We start from the raw sequence: 17,526 nt of genomic DNA, 5'->3' as shown, positions 1-17,526 counted from the left end.
CATGTCCAAAATGGCGGTCGCGTTTACGAAGGTCACGTGAGTGAAAAGGGTCTATAGTTACATCCTATTTTAGCTCATTTTGGCCGAAAAGCCATTTTTGGCTTCCTATAGAGTGATAAATAAGCATCCCAGAGGCTAACTGATGGCATAATTGAAAAAATTTGGATGCCATTTAGTAAATATCTGCAATATTGGCTTCCAGGTTTAATCCATTTTAAAATGATAAGCTCCTGAAGTTGGAAGAAAGCACGTTTTGCAAATTTAGCTTTTTGGGGGTCAAATTTCAAAGGCCTGTTTTTCGGAAACTATGAGGAATTGAAAGCTAATAATTTGCAGGGGTTGTAGAAACATATAGATCTACATGTAAGAATTTTTTCAGCAAAATCTGAGAGGGTGACCTGGGGAGTTTCCAGAAATTTAGGCGAGTTGGCACGGAACGTGGGATTTGCATTTGAAGGAGACAATAGTGTTAGAGGTTCACGGTAACGAACTCTCCTTCCCCCCCCCCCACTATGCTAAGGTAAATACAGATTTGGCACCTTTACCGAGGCCAGTTATATCCATGTGAACAATGAATAACTTTATATATGTCTAGAACATGAAGAATAACTTGGATGTCTTTTCTGAGAAGAGAAGATGCAGACTTGGTGACATCTATTTCACACCCTATCCTGTGTAGTGTATGGTTTAGATAAAGGTTAGGGTGCCAATCATAACAATGGGGAAAATTCATTTTTGCATTTTTTTAAAGTCTCACCCTCTAATTATTTTCCTTTAATAGCAAGAAAATGAAATATAAATTTAGAATAAGATGCAACAATATTTAGAGGTGGCACAAAGCCTCTGAAAATCCTACTGTTGTATAATTTTCGGACATTTATGTTCTTGTTTTTAATAAAGCTATTCAACAGTACTAATCTAACATTTCACACCAATTTAGAAAATATCAAGACCTTGAGCATCTCAAGCTTCATTACAAAGCACACCCACACTTTGTTCACAAGCCTTCGCATTCCAACAGGCTTCTTAGGCCCTGTCCACACGGCAACGGATTCAGGTGACTCCGATACAATTGCTTATCGTTTAGGCCTGGCGTCCACACGGCACCGGCGTTTTGGGTGCCCAAAATGCAATCTTTTTGAGAACGGGTTCCAGAGTGGAAAGATCTGGCAACGTTGCCGTTGTGAAGTCGTCTGGATGAGTAGAACGGATTTGTTTACGATGACGTCACAACCACATGACTGTGAGTGCTTCACGCCGGGTAGAAGTGTAACGAATATCACCAGGAAAAAGCCTTACAGAGCACTAGTGAGAGTGAAACACGAGCTTGGATATTATTATTATTATTATTATTATGTTCAGTGTTAGTTCACAGTAGTAATGCAAGAAGCAGAATAGTGACAGTAATAGTGAAGCAAAAACATGCAATTGTACAAACACTGCAGCTCTACAGCAAAATATTCATTTATGAAATGGTCTGATTCTTAACACCAGTAGTGCCAATGATCTTCTCATTGCGATGCGAGTTGTCAACAAATCCTATAACTTGGTTCATGAAACGTGCTTACAAAATATTTTCACTGTGAATATTTACTGTGTAATGGTGCAATCCCGCCAGCAAAAATAGGGGAAAAAAGGAGCGATCTCACCTCTTCAGATGTTGATTTAAGTCCGACAATACATTCCTCAAAAAGGGCGTAGAGGAGCAAATTAATCCAATTTATTCTGGACCATTAAAGACGCTGCCTTCCGCGTAGAATCATACGTCATCCTCGCCGCCATATTGGAGAGGTCAAAGCGGAGAATAAAGATTAGCTGCGTTTAACTGTACCAACAGGTTTACCGTCCAAACGAGATCATATGGGATTACCTTTCACAGGTGAGAAACAGCAAATTAATCCATCAACGTGTATCATTCAATTTATTCCGGACCATTAAAGACGCCGCCTTCCACGTAGAATCATGTGTCATCCTCGCCGCCATTTTGGAAAGGTCAAAGCGGAGAATAAAGATTAGCTGCGTTTAACTTTACCAACAGGTTTGCCGTCCAAACGAGATCACATGGGATTACCTTTCACAGGTGAGACTGGAAAAATACTTTTCATTGTATTTGGTCATTATAATGTAATTTTACGAACAGATTTTCCTGACTTTGTGGCTAATATGAAGTCTCGCGCATAACAGTTTATGCGCATGCGTCCTTACTTCTTCTATTGTTCTGGTGTCTCCGAAGGGATCGTCTTACAGCGCTCCTAGAGGTGTGGCATGTGTATTGCATCGTTTTCAGCATGCGTTGCGTTGCCATATGGACCTGATATTTTACTGATCGTTGCCCATTTGGACGTGATATTTTTTAAATAACATCTCGTTGCCGTTGTCGTGTGGATGTAGCCTTAGGAAAAGCCCCGGAGGAATGGCCAGAAGATGAAGATTACCAGGAAGGAAAGAGACTAATTGGTGGACTGAAAGTTGTCAACGATTCAGCTGAAAGAGGTGTAGCTCTTGTTCAGCAGTTCAATGATGGCATCACCATTCATGAGGACCAAAAACAATATCTTTTACAAGCTGTCGAATACCATCGAAAACAGCATCCAACAGTGAAGAAGAGTACTCTTTAAAAAAGATGTTTGGTCCTTTTATTGCTTTTATGTACAGTGGTGCTTGAAAGTTTGTGAACCCTTTAGAATTTTCTATATTTCTACATAAATATGACCTAAAACATCATCAGATTTTCACACAAGTCCTAAAAGTAGATAAAGAGAACCCAGTTAAACAAATGAGAGAAAAATATTATACTTGGTCATTTATTTATTGAGGAAAATGATCCAATATTACATATCTGTAAGTGGCAAAAGTATGTGAACCTTTGCTTTCAGTATCTGGTGTGACCCCCTTGTGCAGCAATAACTGCAACTAAATGTTTGCGGTAACTGTTGATCAGTCCTGCACACCGGCTTGGAGGAATTTTAGCCCATTCCTCCGTACAGAACAGCTTCAACTCTGGGATGTTGGTGGGTTTCCTCACATGAACTGCTTGCTTCAGGTTCTTCCACAACATTTCCATTGGATTAAGGTCAGGACTTTGACTTGGCTATTCCAAAACATTAACTTTATTCTTCTTTAACCATTCTTTGGTAGAACGACTTGTGTGCTTAGGATTGTTGTCTTGCTGCATGACCCACCTTCTCTTGAGATTCAGTTCATGGACAGATGTCCTGACATTTTCCTTTAGAATTCGCTGCTATAATTCAGAATTCATTGTTCCATCATTGATGGCAAGCCGTCCTGGCCCAGATGCAGCAAAACAGGCCCAAACCATGATACTACCACCACCATGTTTCACAGATGGGATAAGGTTCTTATGCGGAAATTCAGTGCTTTCCTTTCTCCAAGCATAAAGCTTCTCATTGAAACCAAAAAGTTCTATTTTGGTCTCATCCGTCCACAAAACATTTTTCCAATAGCCTTCTGGCTTGTCCACGTGACCTTTAGCAAACTGCAGACGAGCAGCAATGTACTTTTTGGAGAGCAGTGGCTTTCTCCTTGCAACCCTGCCATGCACACCATTATGGTTCAGTGTTCTCCTGACGGTGGACTCATGAATATTAACATTAGCCAATGTGAGAGAGGCCTTCAGCTGCTTAGAAGTTACCCTTGGAGTCCTTTGTGACCTCGTCGACTATTACATGCCTTGCTCTTGGAGTGATCTTTGTTGGTCGACCACTCCTGGGGAGGGTAACAATGGTCTTGAATTTCCTCCATTTGTACACAATCTGTCTGACTGTGGATTGGTGGAGTCCAAACTCTTTAGAGATGGTTTTGTAACCTTTTCCAGCTTGATGAGCATCAACAACGCTTTTTCTGAGGTCGTCAGAAATGTCCTTTGTTCGTGTCATGATACACTTCCACAAACGTGTTGTGAAGATCAGACTTTGATAGATCCCTGTTCTTTAAATAAAACAGGGTGCCCACTCACACCTGATTGTCATCCCATTGATTGAAAACAGCGGACTCTAATTTCACCTTCAAATTAACTGCTAATCCTAGAAGTTCACATACTTTTGCCACTCACAGATATGTAACATTGGATCATTTTCCTCAATAAATAAATGACCAAGTATAATATTTTTGTCTCATTTGTTGAACTGGGTTCTCTTTATCTACTTTTAGGACTTGTGTGAAAATCTGATGATGTTTTAGGTCATATTTATGCAAAAATATAGAAAATTCGAAAGGGTTCACAAACTTTCAAGCACCACTGTATTTAATTGTTCAATACTGTTTAATAAAGTTTTCATCTCTGCAAATTAGTAGCTTCATATGATTTCCTTACATGGTATCCAAGTTTTTTTTTAAACAAGTCATTAGCCAAAAATCACACAATAATTCCAAATTTCAGGGAGTTTGTGCCACCTCTAAACATCAATAAATTTAGCTAATACAACCCCGATTCCAAAAAAGTTGGGACAAAGTACAAATTGTAAATAAAACCGGAATGCAATGATGTGGAAGTTTCAAAATTCCATATTTTATTCAGAATAGAACATAGATGACATATCAAATGTTTAAACTGAGAAAATGTATCATTTAAAGAGAAAAATTAGGTGATTTTAAATTTCATGACAAGAACACATCTCAAAAAAGTTGGGACAAGGCCATGTTTACCACTGATGCCCCTTTTCCACCAAAGCAGTTCCAGGGCTGGTTCGGGCCAGTGCTTAGTTTGGAACCGGGTTTTCTGCTTCCACTGACAAAGAACTGGCTCTGGGGCCAGAAAAACCGGTTCCAGGCTAGCACCAACTCTCTGCTGGGCCAGAGGAAAGAACCGCTTACATCAGCATGGGGGGTTGTTAAGACCAAAAACAATAACAAGACCGTGAAAGAGCGCCATTTTTAAGCGACGAGAAGCAACAGCTGTACAAACGCGAAGTCATCCATTAGTATTATTGTTGTTGTTGCTGCTGCTGCTTCTTCCGTGTTGTTTTTGCTTCGATATTCGCGCCAAGGTTTATGCAAACGTAGCGATGTAACTGCCGTATACAATGACGTAACTGATGTATACAGCAACGTAATGATGTGGCTCCCCTTAGCACCGCGAGCTATGGAAAAGCAAACTGGTTCTCAGCTGGCTCGCAAGTTGAACGAGTTGTGAACCAGCACCAGCCCTGGAACTGATTTGGTGGAAAAGGGGTACGAGAGACATCCCCTTTTCTCTTTACAACAGTCTGTAAACGTCTGGGGACTGAGGAGACAAGTTGCTCAAGTTTAGGGATAGGAATGTTAACCCATTCTTGTCTAATGCAGGATTCTAGTTGCTCAACTGTCTTAGGTCTTTTTTTGTCGTATCTTCTGTTTTATGATGTGCCAAATGTTTTCTATGGGTGAAAGATCTGGACTGCAGGCTGGCCAGTTCAGTACCCGGACCCTTCTTCTACGCAGCCATGATGCTGTAATTGATGCAGTATGTGGTTTGGCATTGTCATGTTGAAAAATGCAAGGTCTTCCCTGAAAGAGACGTCATCTGGATGGGAGCATATGTTGCTCTAGAACCTGGATATACCTTTCAACATTGATGGTGTCTTTCCAGATGTGCAAGCTGCCCATGCCACACGCACTAATGCAACCCCATACCATCAGAGATGCAGGCTTCTGAACTGAGTGCTGATAACAACTTGGGTCGTCCTTCTCCTCTTTAGTCCGAATGACACGGTGTCCCTGATTTCCATAAAGAACTTCAAATTTTGATTCGTCTGACCACAGAACAGTTTTCCACTTTGCCACAGTCCATTTTAAATGAGCCTTGGCCCAGAGAAGACGTCTGCGCTTCTGGATCATGTTTAGATACGGCTTCTTCTTTGAACTATAGAGTTTTAGCTGGCAACGGCAGACGGCACGGTGAATTGTGTTCACAGATAATGTTCTCTGGAAATATTCCTGAGCCCATTTTGTGATTTCCAATACAGAAGCATGCCTGTATGTGATGCAGTGCCGTCTAAGGGCCCGAAGATCACGGGCACCCGGTATGGTTTTCCAGCCTTGACCCTTACGCACAGAGATTCTTCCAGATTCTCTGAATCTTTTGATGATATTATGCACTGTAGATGATGATATGTCCAAACTCTTTGCAGTTTTACACTCTCAAACTCCTTTCTGATATTGCTCCACTATTTGTCGGCGCAGAATTAGGGGGATTGGTGATCCTCTTCCCATCTTTACTTCTGAGAGCCGCTGCCACTCCAAGATGCTCTTTTTATACCCAGTCACATTAATGGCCTATTGCCAGTTGACCTAATGAGTTGCAATTTGGTCCTCCAGCTGTTCCTTTTTTGTACCTTTAACTTTTCCAGCCTCTTATTGCCCCTGTCCCAACTTTTTTGAGATGTGTTGCTGTCATGAAATTTCAAATGAGCCAATATTTGGCATGAAATTTCAAAATGTCTCACTTTCGACATTTGATATGTTGTCTATGTTCTATTGTGAATACAATATCAGTTTTTGAGATTTGTAAATTATTGCATTCCATTTTTATTTACAATTTGTACTCTGTCCCAATTTTTTTGGAATCGGGGTTGTATTTCACAGCATGATATATTTAGCCCAAAGGAAAAAAACTGGGGGGTGAGACTTGAGAAATAGATAACTTCATTTTTTTATTGGCACCCTAATAAAGGTGCAGCGAGAAAGCTCCGCTTGAGCCACATTTTCTCATTCTCATTATCTCTAGCTGCTTTATCCTGTTCTACAGGGTCGCAAGCAAGCTGGAGCCTATCCCAGCTGACTACGGGCGAAAGGCGGGGTACACCCTGGACAAGTCGCCAGGTCATCACAGGGCTGACACATAGACACAGACAACCATTCACACCTACGGTCAATTTAGACTAACAGGTTAACCTAACCTGCATGTCTTTGGACTGTGGGGGAAACCGGAGCACCCGGAGGAAACCCACGCGGACACGGGGAGAACATGCAAACTCCACACAGAAAGGCCCTCGCCGGCCACGGGGTACGAACCCGGACCTTCTTGCTGTGAGGCGACAGCGCTAACCACTACACCACCGTGCCGCCCTGAGCCACATTTTATTATTGAAAATAACATTTACTTCAACCGTCCTCATTGGAAAACCAGAGTTAAGCAGGTTAATCAATTATGTGATGATTAATTCAAAATGCACCTTGGTTTTCTTTCCAGCCCTACTGATAACATCCAAAGATTTAAGTGTGACAATTCAAATTTCGCACCGTTGCCTTGCTCTATTTTTTAGCAAGCTGCGATTTACGAGAACTTCTATGGAACTGGGTTTTCTACTGGATGTAGAAAACCTGCATGTAGGCAATGGTGACTTGAGCCATTGCGAAGAGCAGCTGATGCTCAGGAGCAGCTGGGAGTTATTTATAAAACACTGACCTGCAAAGTAAGCTTTTGTTTTACATCATATAAATCAGGCAACACATCATAGAACAATAAATAGCTTATATATATATATATATATATATATATATATATATATATATGTTTATAACATGAAGAATAACTTGGATGTCTTTTCTGAGAAGAGAAGATGCAGAATGACGTCTATTTCACAGTGTTCTTAGATAAGGAGTGAGGAGTCATTTGGGATTCGACTTGAATCCAATTTGAAAAAAAATAGACAATAGAGAAAGTGTCGTTATAACCATTATTAATATTATTTCTGCCACGTTATTAAGCTATAATATTAAAACAAAACTACACGTGCCCAGTTAGCTGAAAAGGCCCGAGTTAGCCGGCTCGCTATCCTCGTAAAATAAAAAAAAGAGAGAAATTATAGCTAGTGAGTCATAACTATTATAGTGTAGCCTAGCGTGTACAAATTTTTATAATTTAAACTAAATGAATAACCTCGTTCTATAGTCAATAAGGTTTGTTTTGTTAAAATTCTAACATCTATAAGCTAAAAGTGCTACTTAGCCTGTTAGCTTCGCTTCTATTAGCATAGCTATGAGATAAAGTCATTTCCAAAAACATGATAAATTCCGTATGACAGCAATATTATCAAATAAAAAAATCATCACAATTAAAAACAACACCGACACATTTAACTATGACCCAACGCGACAGAAAGGTGCTTTTTTTTTTTTTTTTTTTGTCTCACCTGTTGTCATGGACGCCATTTTGATGGAAAAAAAAAACACCCCACTGCGGAACTGTGTTGACGTCACGTCCGGTCGATTTTCGGAACAAATCGGAAATCCGAAGCTTTCCGAGTTTCCGCAACATCAAACCGTGAAACCTGAAAGTGTTTCTCGACGCTTACATCATCTACGCTGATTTATTAGACTTTATTTAATTAGCACATAAAGTTTACATTTTGTTCCATTTTGGTTTTGCTCACAAATGTTTGTTTGACCAAGACAATATGGAAGAAAAATAAAAAGCAAAATGCAAAAGGAATTTAGGTTGACATTAACATACTGACACTGATTTTTTTCTTTTTGAGTGGAGCTGTGGGAGAGACTGGTCATGTATAAAAAAAAAAAAGCCTCTCCCTGATTTTAGCTTGTGTGCTTGTTATAATATTTTTCCACCACTAGGGGGCAGTAAAATCTCAATAATTCAAAATGTCATCACGGTGGTGTAGTGGTTAGCACTTTCGCCTCACAGCAAGAAGGTCCTGGGTTCAAGCCCAGCGAGGGCCTTTCTGTGCGGAGTTTGCATGTTCTCCCCGTGTCCGCGTGGGTTTCCTCCGGGTGCTCCAGTTTCCCCCACAGTCCAAAGACATGCAGGTTAGGTTAACTGGTGACTCTAAATTGAGCGTAGGTGTGAATGTGAGTGTGAATGGTTGTCTGTGTCTATGTATCAGCCCTGTGATAACCTGGCGACTTGTCCAGGGTGTACCCCGCCTTTCACCCGTAGTCAGCTGGGATAGGCTCCAGCTTGCCCGCGACCCTGTAGAACAGGATAAAGCGGCTAAAGATAATGAGATGAGATAATGGTGGTGTAGTGGTTAGCACTTCCACCTCACAGCAAGAAGGTCCTGGGTTCGAGCCCAGCGAGGGCCTTTCTGTGTGGAGTTTGCATGTTCTCCCCATGTCTGCGTAGGTTTCCGCTGGGTGCTCCGGTTTTCCCCACAGTCCAAAGACATGCAGGTTAGGTTAATTGGTGGCTCAAAATTGACCGTAGGTGTGAATGGTTGTTTGTCTCTGTGTCAGCCCTATGATGACCCAGTGACTTGTCCAGGGTGTACCCCGCCTCTCACCCATAGTCAGCTGGGATAGGCTCCAGCTTGCCTGCGACCCTGTAGAACAGGATAAGCGGCTACAGCTAATGGATGGATGGATCTACGTTAGTGGTTATCATCAGCCCAAGTTCTGGAAGCTTTCCTTATTCAAATTTCCTGTTCCAGATAACCAGTTACATAATTTAATTGGACCATTCATTCATTCATTGATCTGGAGCCTTTCCCAGGAACACTGGGTGTGAGACAGGAATACACTGTGCATGGTGCCTATCATGGGGCACCATTCACACACATTCCTTCACATCTACAGGCAATTTATAGTAGCTGATCATGTTTTTGGGAGGTTGGAGGAAACCCATATACATGTACATTCTGAATTCAGATCGATTTCGACTGAAATTAGTATTAAACCTTTATGAGCTTAAGTTAATTAGCTTAACGTGGTCTGATTTCAGCTCAAGTGCTCAGGTTCAGAGTGTTTTCAGTTCTGATTCATGATGACTCATTTTGAAACCCAGTAAAATGTCTTCAATAATGTTAGATCATCATCATCATAAATAATTTTTGAGTACTTCAGAGATGTTTCTCTAAGTAGACTGTTTGGGAGATGTGTGTTCTGTTGTGTAACAGTTTGAGAATTTGGTAACGAAGTACATTTACTTGAGTACTGTACTTAAGTACACTTTTTGAGTATCTGTACTTTACTTGAGTATTATTGTTTTTTGGAAGCTTATAACTTTAACTTCACTACATTTGAAAGACAAATATCGTACTTTTCACTCCACTACATTTCTGTCAAGGTCCTCGTTACTTGTTACTATGAAGCAGCTTTGAAAGTGGATGATTTTTCTTTTCTTTTCTAAAACATGATTGGTTTTTTCGCAGGTGACACTGAGACACCCTATCAGTAGTCACTAGGGTCACATCACGTCCATAGACTGTATAAAATCAAGTTCAATTATTTCTCAACAACGTTATTAGTGTGCTTGCAAAAGCACACTATTGTTCTTCTTAAGTTTTATTTTTATTATTTGTTTTCACCAGTTTTTTTGGATCCACTACTCCTCCTAGGGCTTTTGAAATAGAGACACCGTTCCAACGCTGAAACATAGGGCCCGATCTGGAATGGCGTGCTTGTTAAAATGGTTGCACTACCCCTTGTCGTTCGTTCGGTATTCCCATTTTTCGGCAAAATTCCGTGCCATTGAAATGAATGGGTAGAACTTTGGAGTGATGTCATAAGGAGCTCCTCCACTCTAGCACGCTAGCTGTCAGCATGCTAGTTTGAAGACAATCAGTTGATGGCCGAATGAAAGGAGGCGATTATTCTGGGGAATGCACGCACCCATGGCTTTACCTAGAACCCTCTCTCTCTCATTATCTCTAGCCGCTTTATCCTTCTACAGGGTCACAGGCAAGCTGGAGCCTATCCCAGCTGACTACGGGCGAAAGGTGGGGTACACCCTGGACAAGTCGCCAGGTCATCACAGGGCTGACACATAGACACAGACAACCATTCACACTCACATTCACATCTACGGTCAATTTAGAGTCACCAGTTAACCTAACCTGCATGTCTTTGGACTGTGGGGGAAACCGGAGCACCTGGAGGAAACCCACGCGGACACGGGGAGAACATGCAAACTCCACACAGAAAGGCCCTCGCCGGCCCCGGGGCTCGAACCCAGGACCTTCTTGCTGTGAGGCGACAGCGCTAACCACTACACCACCGTGCCGCCCTACCTAGAACCCATGTTTCAGTTTTCTGAAAGGATTAAAGATACGTTTCATTTTAAATGTTTGCTTTGTTTGCCGAAAACAAACCACGTCACGGCCTACAAAAACTCGCTGTCCAACCTGCGGGAGCATATTGAGGTATGTAAACGTTTTATTCCAAGAGAAAGCTTGCAATGAAGTTGTATGTGCTTTTAGAGCTAGCGATAATGTTGCAAACGTAGCTATGCAGTCTGGTTAGTCAAATGACTTTCTATGGATTTGCCCGCCAAGTTGCCATAGCCTTGTCTATGGCTAATGTTTACACATAGCTAGTTAACTTGGACACTGTTGGTTAGCATGTAAAAACAGAGTTATGCTAACATGAATAATGTTATCTGAAGTCCTTTTATAAATATTTTTTAGCATAATCTTGCCAAATAAACAGAATATAGAAATCTTTCTTTTCTAGTAGTGTTAGCTACCCAATATGGTTTGGAGTTTGAAAAGGGTTTGCTAGCATGTCAGGTGGAGCTTCACTGACTAGCTAGCTTAATGTTAAACCACCATGATGGCACAGCATATGTTCATTTTGTGAATTCACATTTCTGTCCTTGGTAGTAGCATTAGGTTTTGTAAGCATTGTGGCAATAATACAATGATGCGTTGACAGAAAATATACTTTTAATACTTAAGTATTTTTTAAAGCAAGCACTTCAGTACTTTAACGTACAACTTTCACTTGTATCGGAGTAACATTCGACCAGTGGGATCTGTACTCTGACTTAAGTAATAAAGTTGGGTACTTTGTCCACCTCTGGAATTTGGTCAATAAAATATTGACATGATTACCATTGAACCATGTGAGTAGTTTAAATAGCATTAATCGAATTTGAACGCAATTTATGGTCTAGAAAATGTGCAAAAAAACAAAACTGAAATAATTACGGACAATACTGACAAATTAGAATTTATATTACTCAAATGTTAAATGTACATTTGAAAAAAGTAAGGGGAAAAATGTATTGATGAAGTAAAAAATATTACATGGGCTAAACCACCATGCATTTGCAATGCATATGTGCATTGCAAATATTACTGACTAAAATAGGCTAAACCTTACTCAATAAAACATGGGATAAAACAAACAAACAAACAAACAAACAAACAAACCCCACAAGGCTGCCTCTTTTTTTTTTTGGTGAACAAGATCAAATCTCTGAGAGTTTAATCCACATTCAGTAATTTTGCACTATTTCTGCTTGTGTTGTTTTTGTATGTGCGCCTTATTCAACTGTAGTTCATAACTTATATATGTAGAATTTTTTTGCATTTCTTTTATACTCGTTTTGTGTATTTATGTTTACACTGAGGGTCTGGGGAAAATGATATTCCAATGTCCTGTACATGGTAGACTTGACAATAAAGTTAACTTGACTTGTATTGCAATGTAAGAATGAAACAAACAAAAAAACAGTAAGATTTTTAAAAATCTAGATGAATTCTAGATTAATTTTCTCCTATACTTCATCACTGACAGTGTTCCAAGTAGCTGTGTGCCATGGGTAAAATCATGGGTTTCAGGGATCCCTTCCAGGGTTAAAGAATTTCCAAGGATTCCAAGGAATTGAAAGAATTTTCAGAAAAATAGGGCAAACATGTTCCATCACAGTAATTTATTCATATCATTAGAGCTTTAATTCCTAAACTTTCCGCTCATACACAGTGTGTATCATGTGAACACCCCTTCCTGGTTTTATTAAAATTGCAGTTCATGTTAACATTACTTAATACATGTTTTAGTGACTGAGTTTTAGATTAACCCCTTTTAATTGACCAGTCAGTTAGGCTTGTAACTAAGATAACTAAAAGATAACCATAATAACATTGATTCTAGTTGATAGTAATTTCCATCATTTCATTAAATAGACCAGTACAGTCAGGGGTCCCCTGGATATACAGCACAGACCCCACATGGAGAGCCATGAGGTTAGATAATGACACTTCCTATTATCAACACTACTGTTATATCAGGCAGTGTTACCTCTACTGAGAAGCAAGTGATCAACGGGAAGTCAATAAATGTCAAAAGGGTGCTCGAAGTGATCATGTATTCTTAAACAGAATCAAATCCCACCAGGGTTAAGTATGATTAAAGTGTTAGCCAATGAGAAAACCAGATAATAGGGATAATAAAATAGGCTATAATGACAATAATAATTATGTTAATTATGATTAAAAGCGGGCGGCACGGTGGTGTAGTGGTTAGCGCTGTCGCCTCACAGCAAGAAGGTCCGGGTTCGAGCCTTGTGGCCGGCGAGGGCCTTTCTGTGCGGAGTTTGCATGTTCTCCCCGTGTCCGTGTGGGTTTCCTCCGGGTGCTCCGGTTTCCCCCACAGTCCAAAGACATGCAGGTTAGGTTAACTGGTGACTCTAAATTGAGCGTAGGTGTGAATGTGAGTGTGAATGGTTGTCTGTGTCTATGTGTCAGCCCTGTGATGACCTGGCGACTTGTCCAGGGTGTACCCCGCCTTTCGCCCGTAGTCAGCTGGGATAGGCTCCAGCTTGCCTGCGACCCTGTAGAAGGATAAAGCGGCTAGAGATGAGATGAGATGATTAAAAGCATTTGTGATAGGAACAATTTATATAGGCATGTGTAACCTAAATGCAAGGCTGGGGGATGAAACTAATCATCTCATATATGACTTAGATTACTGCTTGGTTAAAAAAAAACAAAAGAAATGAATGAATGATTCATCAGGTTAAAGCGTCATTTAAGGATATATGTAGCTGATTTCATCAGTCTTTCATAGCAATAGAGTAGAAGAGCATGGAAGTGTTTAAAGGTGCTGACTGCAAAGTCATCTGAAATTTTCAATTTTTTTTATTGTGCATGCCGGACGTTTTCCTATGGCTCGCAAGAACGATATCATACGTCCAAGATGTGATCATTTTGATGCGCTGAGGGTCACTTTTCTCCATTTGGGGACTGTTTGCTTACTGGTAAACAGTATGGCCCTACGGAAACAACTGAACGTGAGGAGCTTTAGCTAATTAGCATAACGATGGAACTGCATCACACCAAGATGGCGATGCGCAGAAAACATCGTGACCCTGCATCGACCTCGGAGAGTTTGTAATTTGTGGTTGACATTTCAACAGATCCATGAAACAAAAGACAAATATGTATTTTCTCTCATATTGCTTTTGTGTTATCGTTTCTTTTTCTGGATGATGAAAACATTAAGTGTGTAACTCTATACTCGCTACCGGGATCAGGACACATTTCGTCCAATAGTTGAGATATTTTGTCCAAAGCCTTTTTCATACGCACTATCAATTATTTTATATGTGGTGACAATATGTGCGACAAGATCGAGATATAAACAAACCATAATTCATCTAAAGGAGTGCATCATGCAGATTTATGACTGCGTCTCCCCGTAATAAATGGAAGTAAACAATTTTTGTAAAGCAAGCGAGTGCTGTAGTATGAGCGCTTTGACACAAAAGAGCAGTGTAAGGGGCGTAAACAAGTAGACCCTTACCATTACAGGCTGATCTCCAAGCTTTGAGTCCAGTGAAGCCGTTTAATTCATCATATAGCCAATCTTAATAAAGTGCACGTGCAATCCGGAGCGCGGCCAAGAATCCTGCATGAGGAAGGAGTTTTTGTTGAATGTTTCTTGGATTTTACATGAATACTAGGTAGGAACCCATCGTTTTGAACACACTCGCCGAGAAAGGAAAGTCTGGGGCGATCTTTACTCGCCATTAGATTTCACAACTCGTGACTGGCGAGTGATTAAACTACGCGCTGCAAAAATGTGTTTTGCTTTGGTCAAATTCCGTTGAGAATTCCTCTTTTTTTCAAACAAATACCTGAAATATAAAATAATTGATAGTGCATATAAAAAAAGCTTTGGACAAAATGTCTTAACTATTGGACAAAGTGTCCTGTATCCCTCGCTACCGTAGAGTCAAGCCCATGCATTCTAAGGCTAAGATAGCTAAGCACTAGCTAGAATGGTTTAGTTATCTGTCCAGAAAAATGACACGTCATCTAACCTTGCTCTATCTGGCAGTTGCACTCACTAGGCAGGCTTTCCTTTTCTTTTCCGCTCGCTTTTAGCTGGAGGGAGAGCGGAGTCCGCCATTTTTATCCACGCTGACTTGTTTTGGTCAAAAGTAGGTCAAACATGCCCCACGGTAGTCACGTGATATTGTTGCTCACTTGCTTCAACAGTCTTCGGAATCATAAAATGAGGGACGCGTTTTATCTCGGCAAAACATTTACAAAACATAGGATATACGGTATGTGTGTGTGTGTGTGTGCAGCAGTGAAACGTCTCAAAACTCAAACAGCAGTAGAAACAGAACATTTTTGCTCAGAATTCAACTTCGCAGTCAGCACCTTTAAAGCAAGAAACATTGAACTGTTTCAAGACATGTTGAATAAACCCCCCCAAAAATGGCAAACTATTCAATGCTTCAATGTATTTTAATGCCACTTAAAAAAACAGAACCAAAAACAAAACAAACAAACAAACAAGACATGATGGTCATATAAAGAGATCCAGATACTGTAGGTTAACACAGTCAGGGTTCACAGCCTATGCCACAAAAATGAAAAGTCCTTCTCAATTTTTGTAAAGGGCTACTAAGATAAAAGTGAGATCGTAATAGAAATTGAGAAAGATTAAATATCAGGAGTATGCTGTTATAGCCCCCAAGAGCCACTGGGATTGTAAAAAGACTATGAGATCATAAGAAATCACTGAAAGGTCAGAATTGGTGGTCATATAGGGGACAAAATGTTCTGTACTACAGAACTAACATCCCAAAAATCTAAAACGTTCCAGCCAATTCAGTCCAAATACATTTCAAACATTTTTACATTTCTCATACACCAAAATACACACAGCAGATGTACAAATATTGAAGGAGCTGGTTCGAATTCATCCGAAGTGCTTGGTTGGTGTTGCTAATAGAGGCACCACTTCATTAATAATAATAAAAAAACGAAAAGAAAAAGAAGAAGTCCAGAAAAATGTCCTACAAAAACCATATGCATTTTCTTTTCCTGTTTTAACAAGTGGTCACTTTCGTATGTTTGGATTTTGAAAACATTATTCAAAAAGAAGGCCCTTGTTGATTCGACAAAGGCAAAGAGACACAAAGCTTTATCAACGAGAACATATCCACTAAGGCAAAGCCTTAAATTCACCCACATTTTGACACTATTAAACAAAGAAAAGCCATTTTTGCAGGTTAGATATTGTGCTACATGCCAGTGTTGCCCCAAGTATTAATCTATTAACCTATATTGCATTTAAAATGCATTCAGAAGAAAAGAAACACCAAAGACAATCACTGCAGCAATGTTGGTTTCTGAATTGAGCTGAACATCTGTGCAAAGCAGAATCTCCGCCATGCAATAACCATGTTAGTGTCATGTCGTACAGTAAAGGATACAGTAACACTATATTTTGGCTTAAGAATAACAAAAGCACCAGCCTACTATGAGCACCAATTCCAGCAGATTTGAAAGTTTTGCATGTAATTAATCATGCGATGCCTCGAAACCGTAAGACATCACAGAAGACTCTGCAATCTGTATTTTTCTGAGCTCATGTTAAACTTCTAGCTTGGTACTACTTTCACATACTGGGTCTGTGGTTGACATTTTGCGCAATACCAGTCCTCACGCAAAAAATATATATATATCTGTACTGGATCTTTCACTTTCGACATCCAAATTCCTTATTTTTCAAACCGAACGTCTCAACCACAGAGCCAGTTTTAGAGGATCTCGGTATCATCAAGCATTATGGTGCAGTATTGATTTTGAATGAATGTCGCCTCACATTTTTTTTTCCCCGAGGTTCATCCCATGAAACATCACTCACTCACACAAATAATGACAACATTTAACAGCGGCTTTGTAAACTCGGTTTCTGAGCGTGCAAAATCATCCCTGCTGTTCTATCCTGTCTGTTTAATAGGTATTTATTATTTATGGTGCTGGAGTACTGTGCAAAAGTCTTAGGCACATGCGATGAAATGTTGTAGAGCAAGGATGCCTTTAAAAATAATGAAATTAAGTGTTTCTACATTTAAGCAGTAATGCATGAAAAAAGTCAGTGTTTGGTGTGACGATCCTTTGCTTTAAAGAAAAGCATATATAGCAGTCTCAGGTACAATGAGTGCAGTTTTCGAAAGAAATGAACTGTAGGTTTTACTGAGCATCTTACAGAACCAGAACCAGCCGCAGTTCTTCTGGACACTTTGACGGTCACATCTGCTTCTTAATTTTGCACCAAAACCCAGTAGCCTTCATTATGTTTTCTTTTTTTAATCTGAAAAGTGCTCTCTGATGGAATATGCTGCTTTCTTTATTGACATCCGAACATTTTTCTGTAACATTTAATTTTGTGCTGGAAAACTAATATTTGGAAATCTATAAAGTTTGTACTAAAAAAAAAAAAAAAAAGGTTCCGAAGACTTTTGCACGGTACTGTATATAAAGCTTATGCATGTGTTTGCATCTTCACATGGGACAGTACACACTGGAGTGTTCATATCAATCCAGAAAT

The 17,526-nt window shown here is 40.0% G+C and overlaps 1 protein-coding gene across 1 annotated transcript in view; it reads right to left on the bottom strand.

Moving 5' to 3' along the window:
* Positions 1-8,174, bottom strand: part of c6h19orf47 (chromosome 6 C19orf47 homolog) — a 49,098-nt gene extending 40,924 nt beyond the window's left edge. Inside the window, exon 1 of the mRNA XM_060923383.1 lies at positions 8,133-8,174. Within this exon, the coding sequence (XP_060779366.1) occupies positions 8,133-8,151 (19 nt within the window). The 5' untranslated portion in view covers positions 8,152-8,174. The remainder of the gene's footprint in view (positions 1-8,132) is intronic.
* Positions 8,175-17,526: the final 9,352 nt, after the last annotated feature.

This window comes from Neoarius graeffei, chromosome 6 (assembly GCF_027579695.1).
Source record: "Neoarius graeffei isolate fNeoGra1 chromosome 6, fNeoGra1.pri, whole genome shotgun sequence".
Taxonomy (NCBI): Eukaryota; Metazoa; Chordata; class Actinopteri; order Siluriformes; family Ariidae; genus Neoarius; species Neoarius graeffei.
Note: the sequence above shows the minus strand (reverse complement) of the source record. Positions and strands in the feature narration are given on the sequence as shown.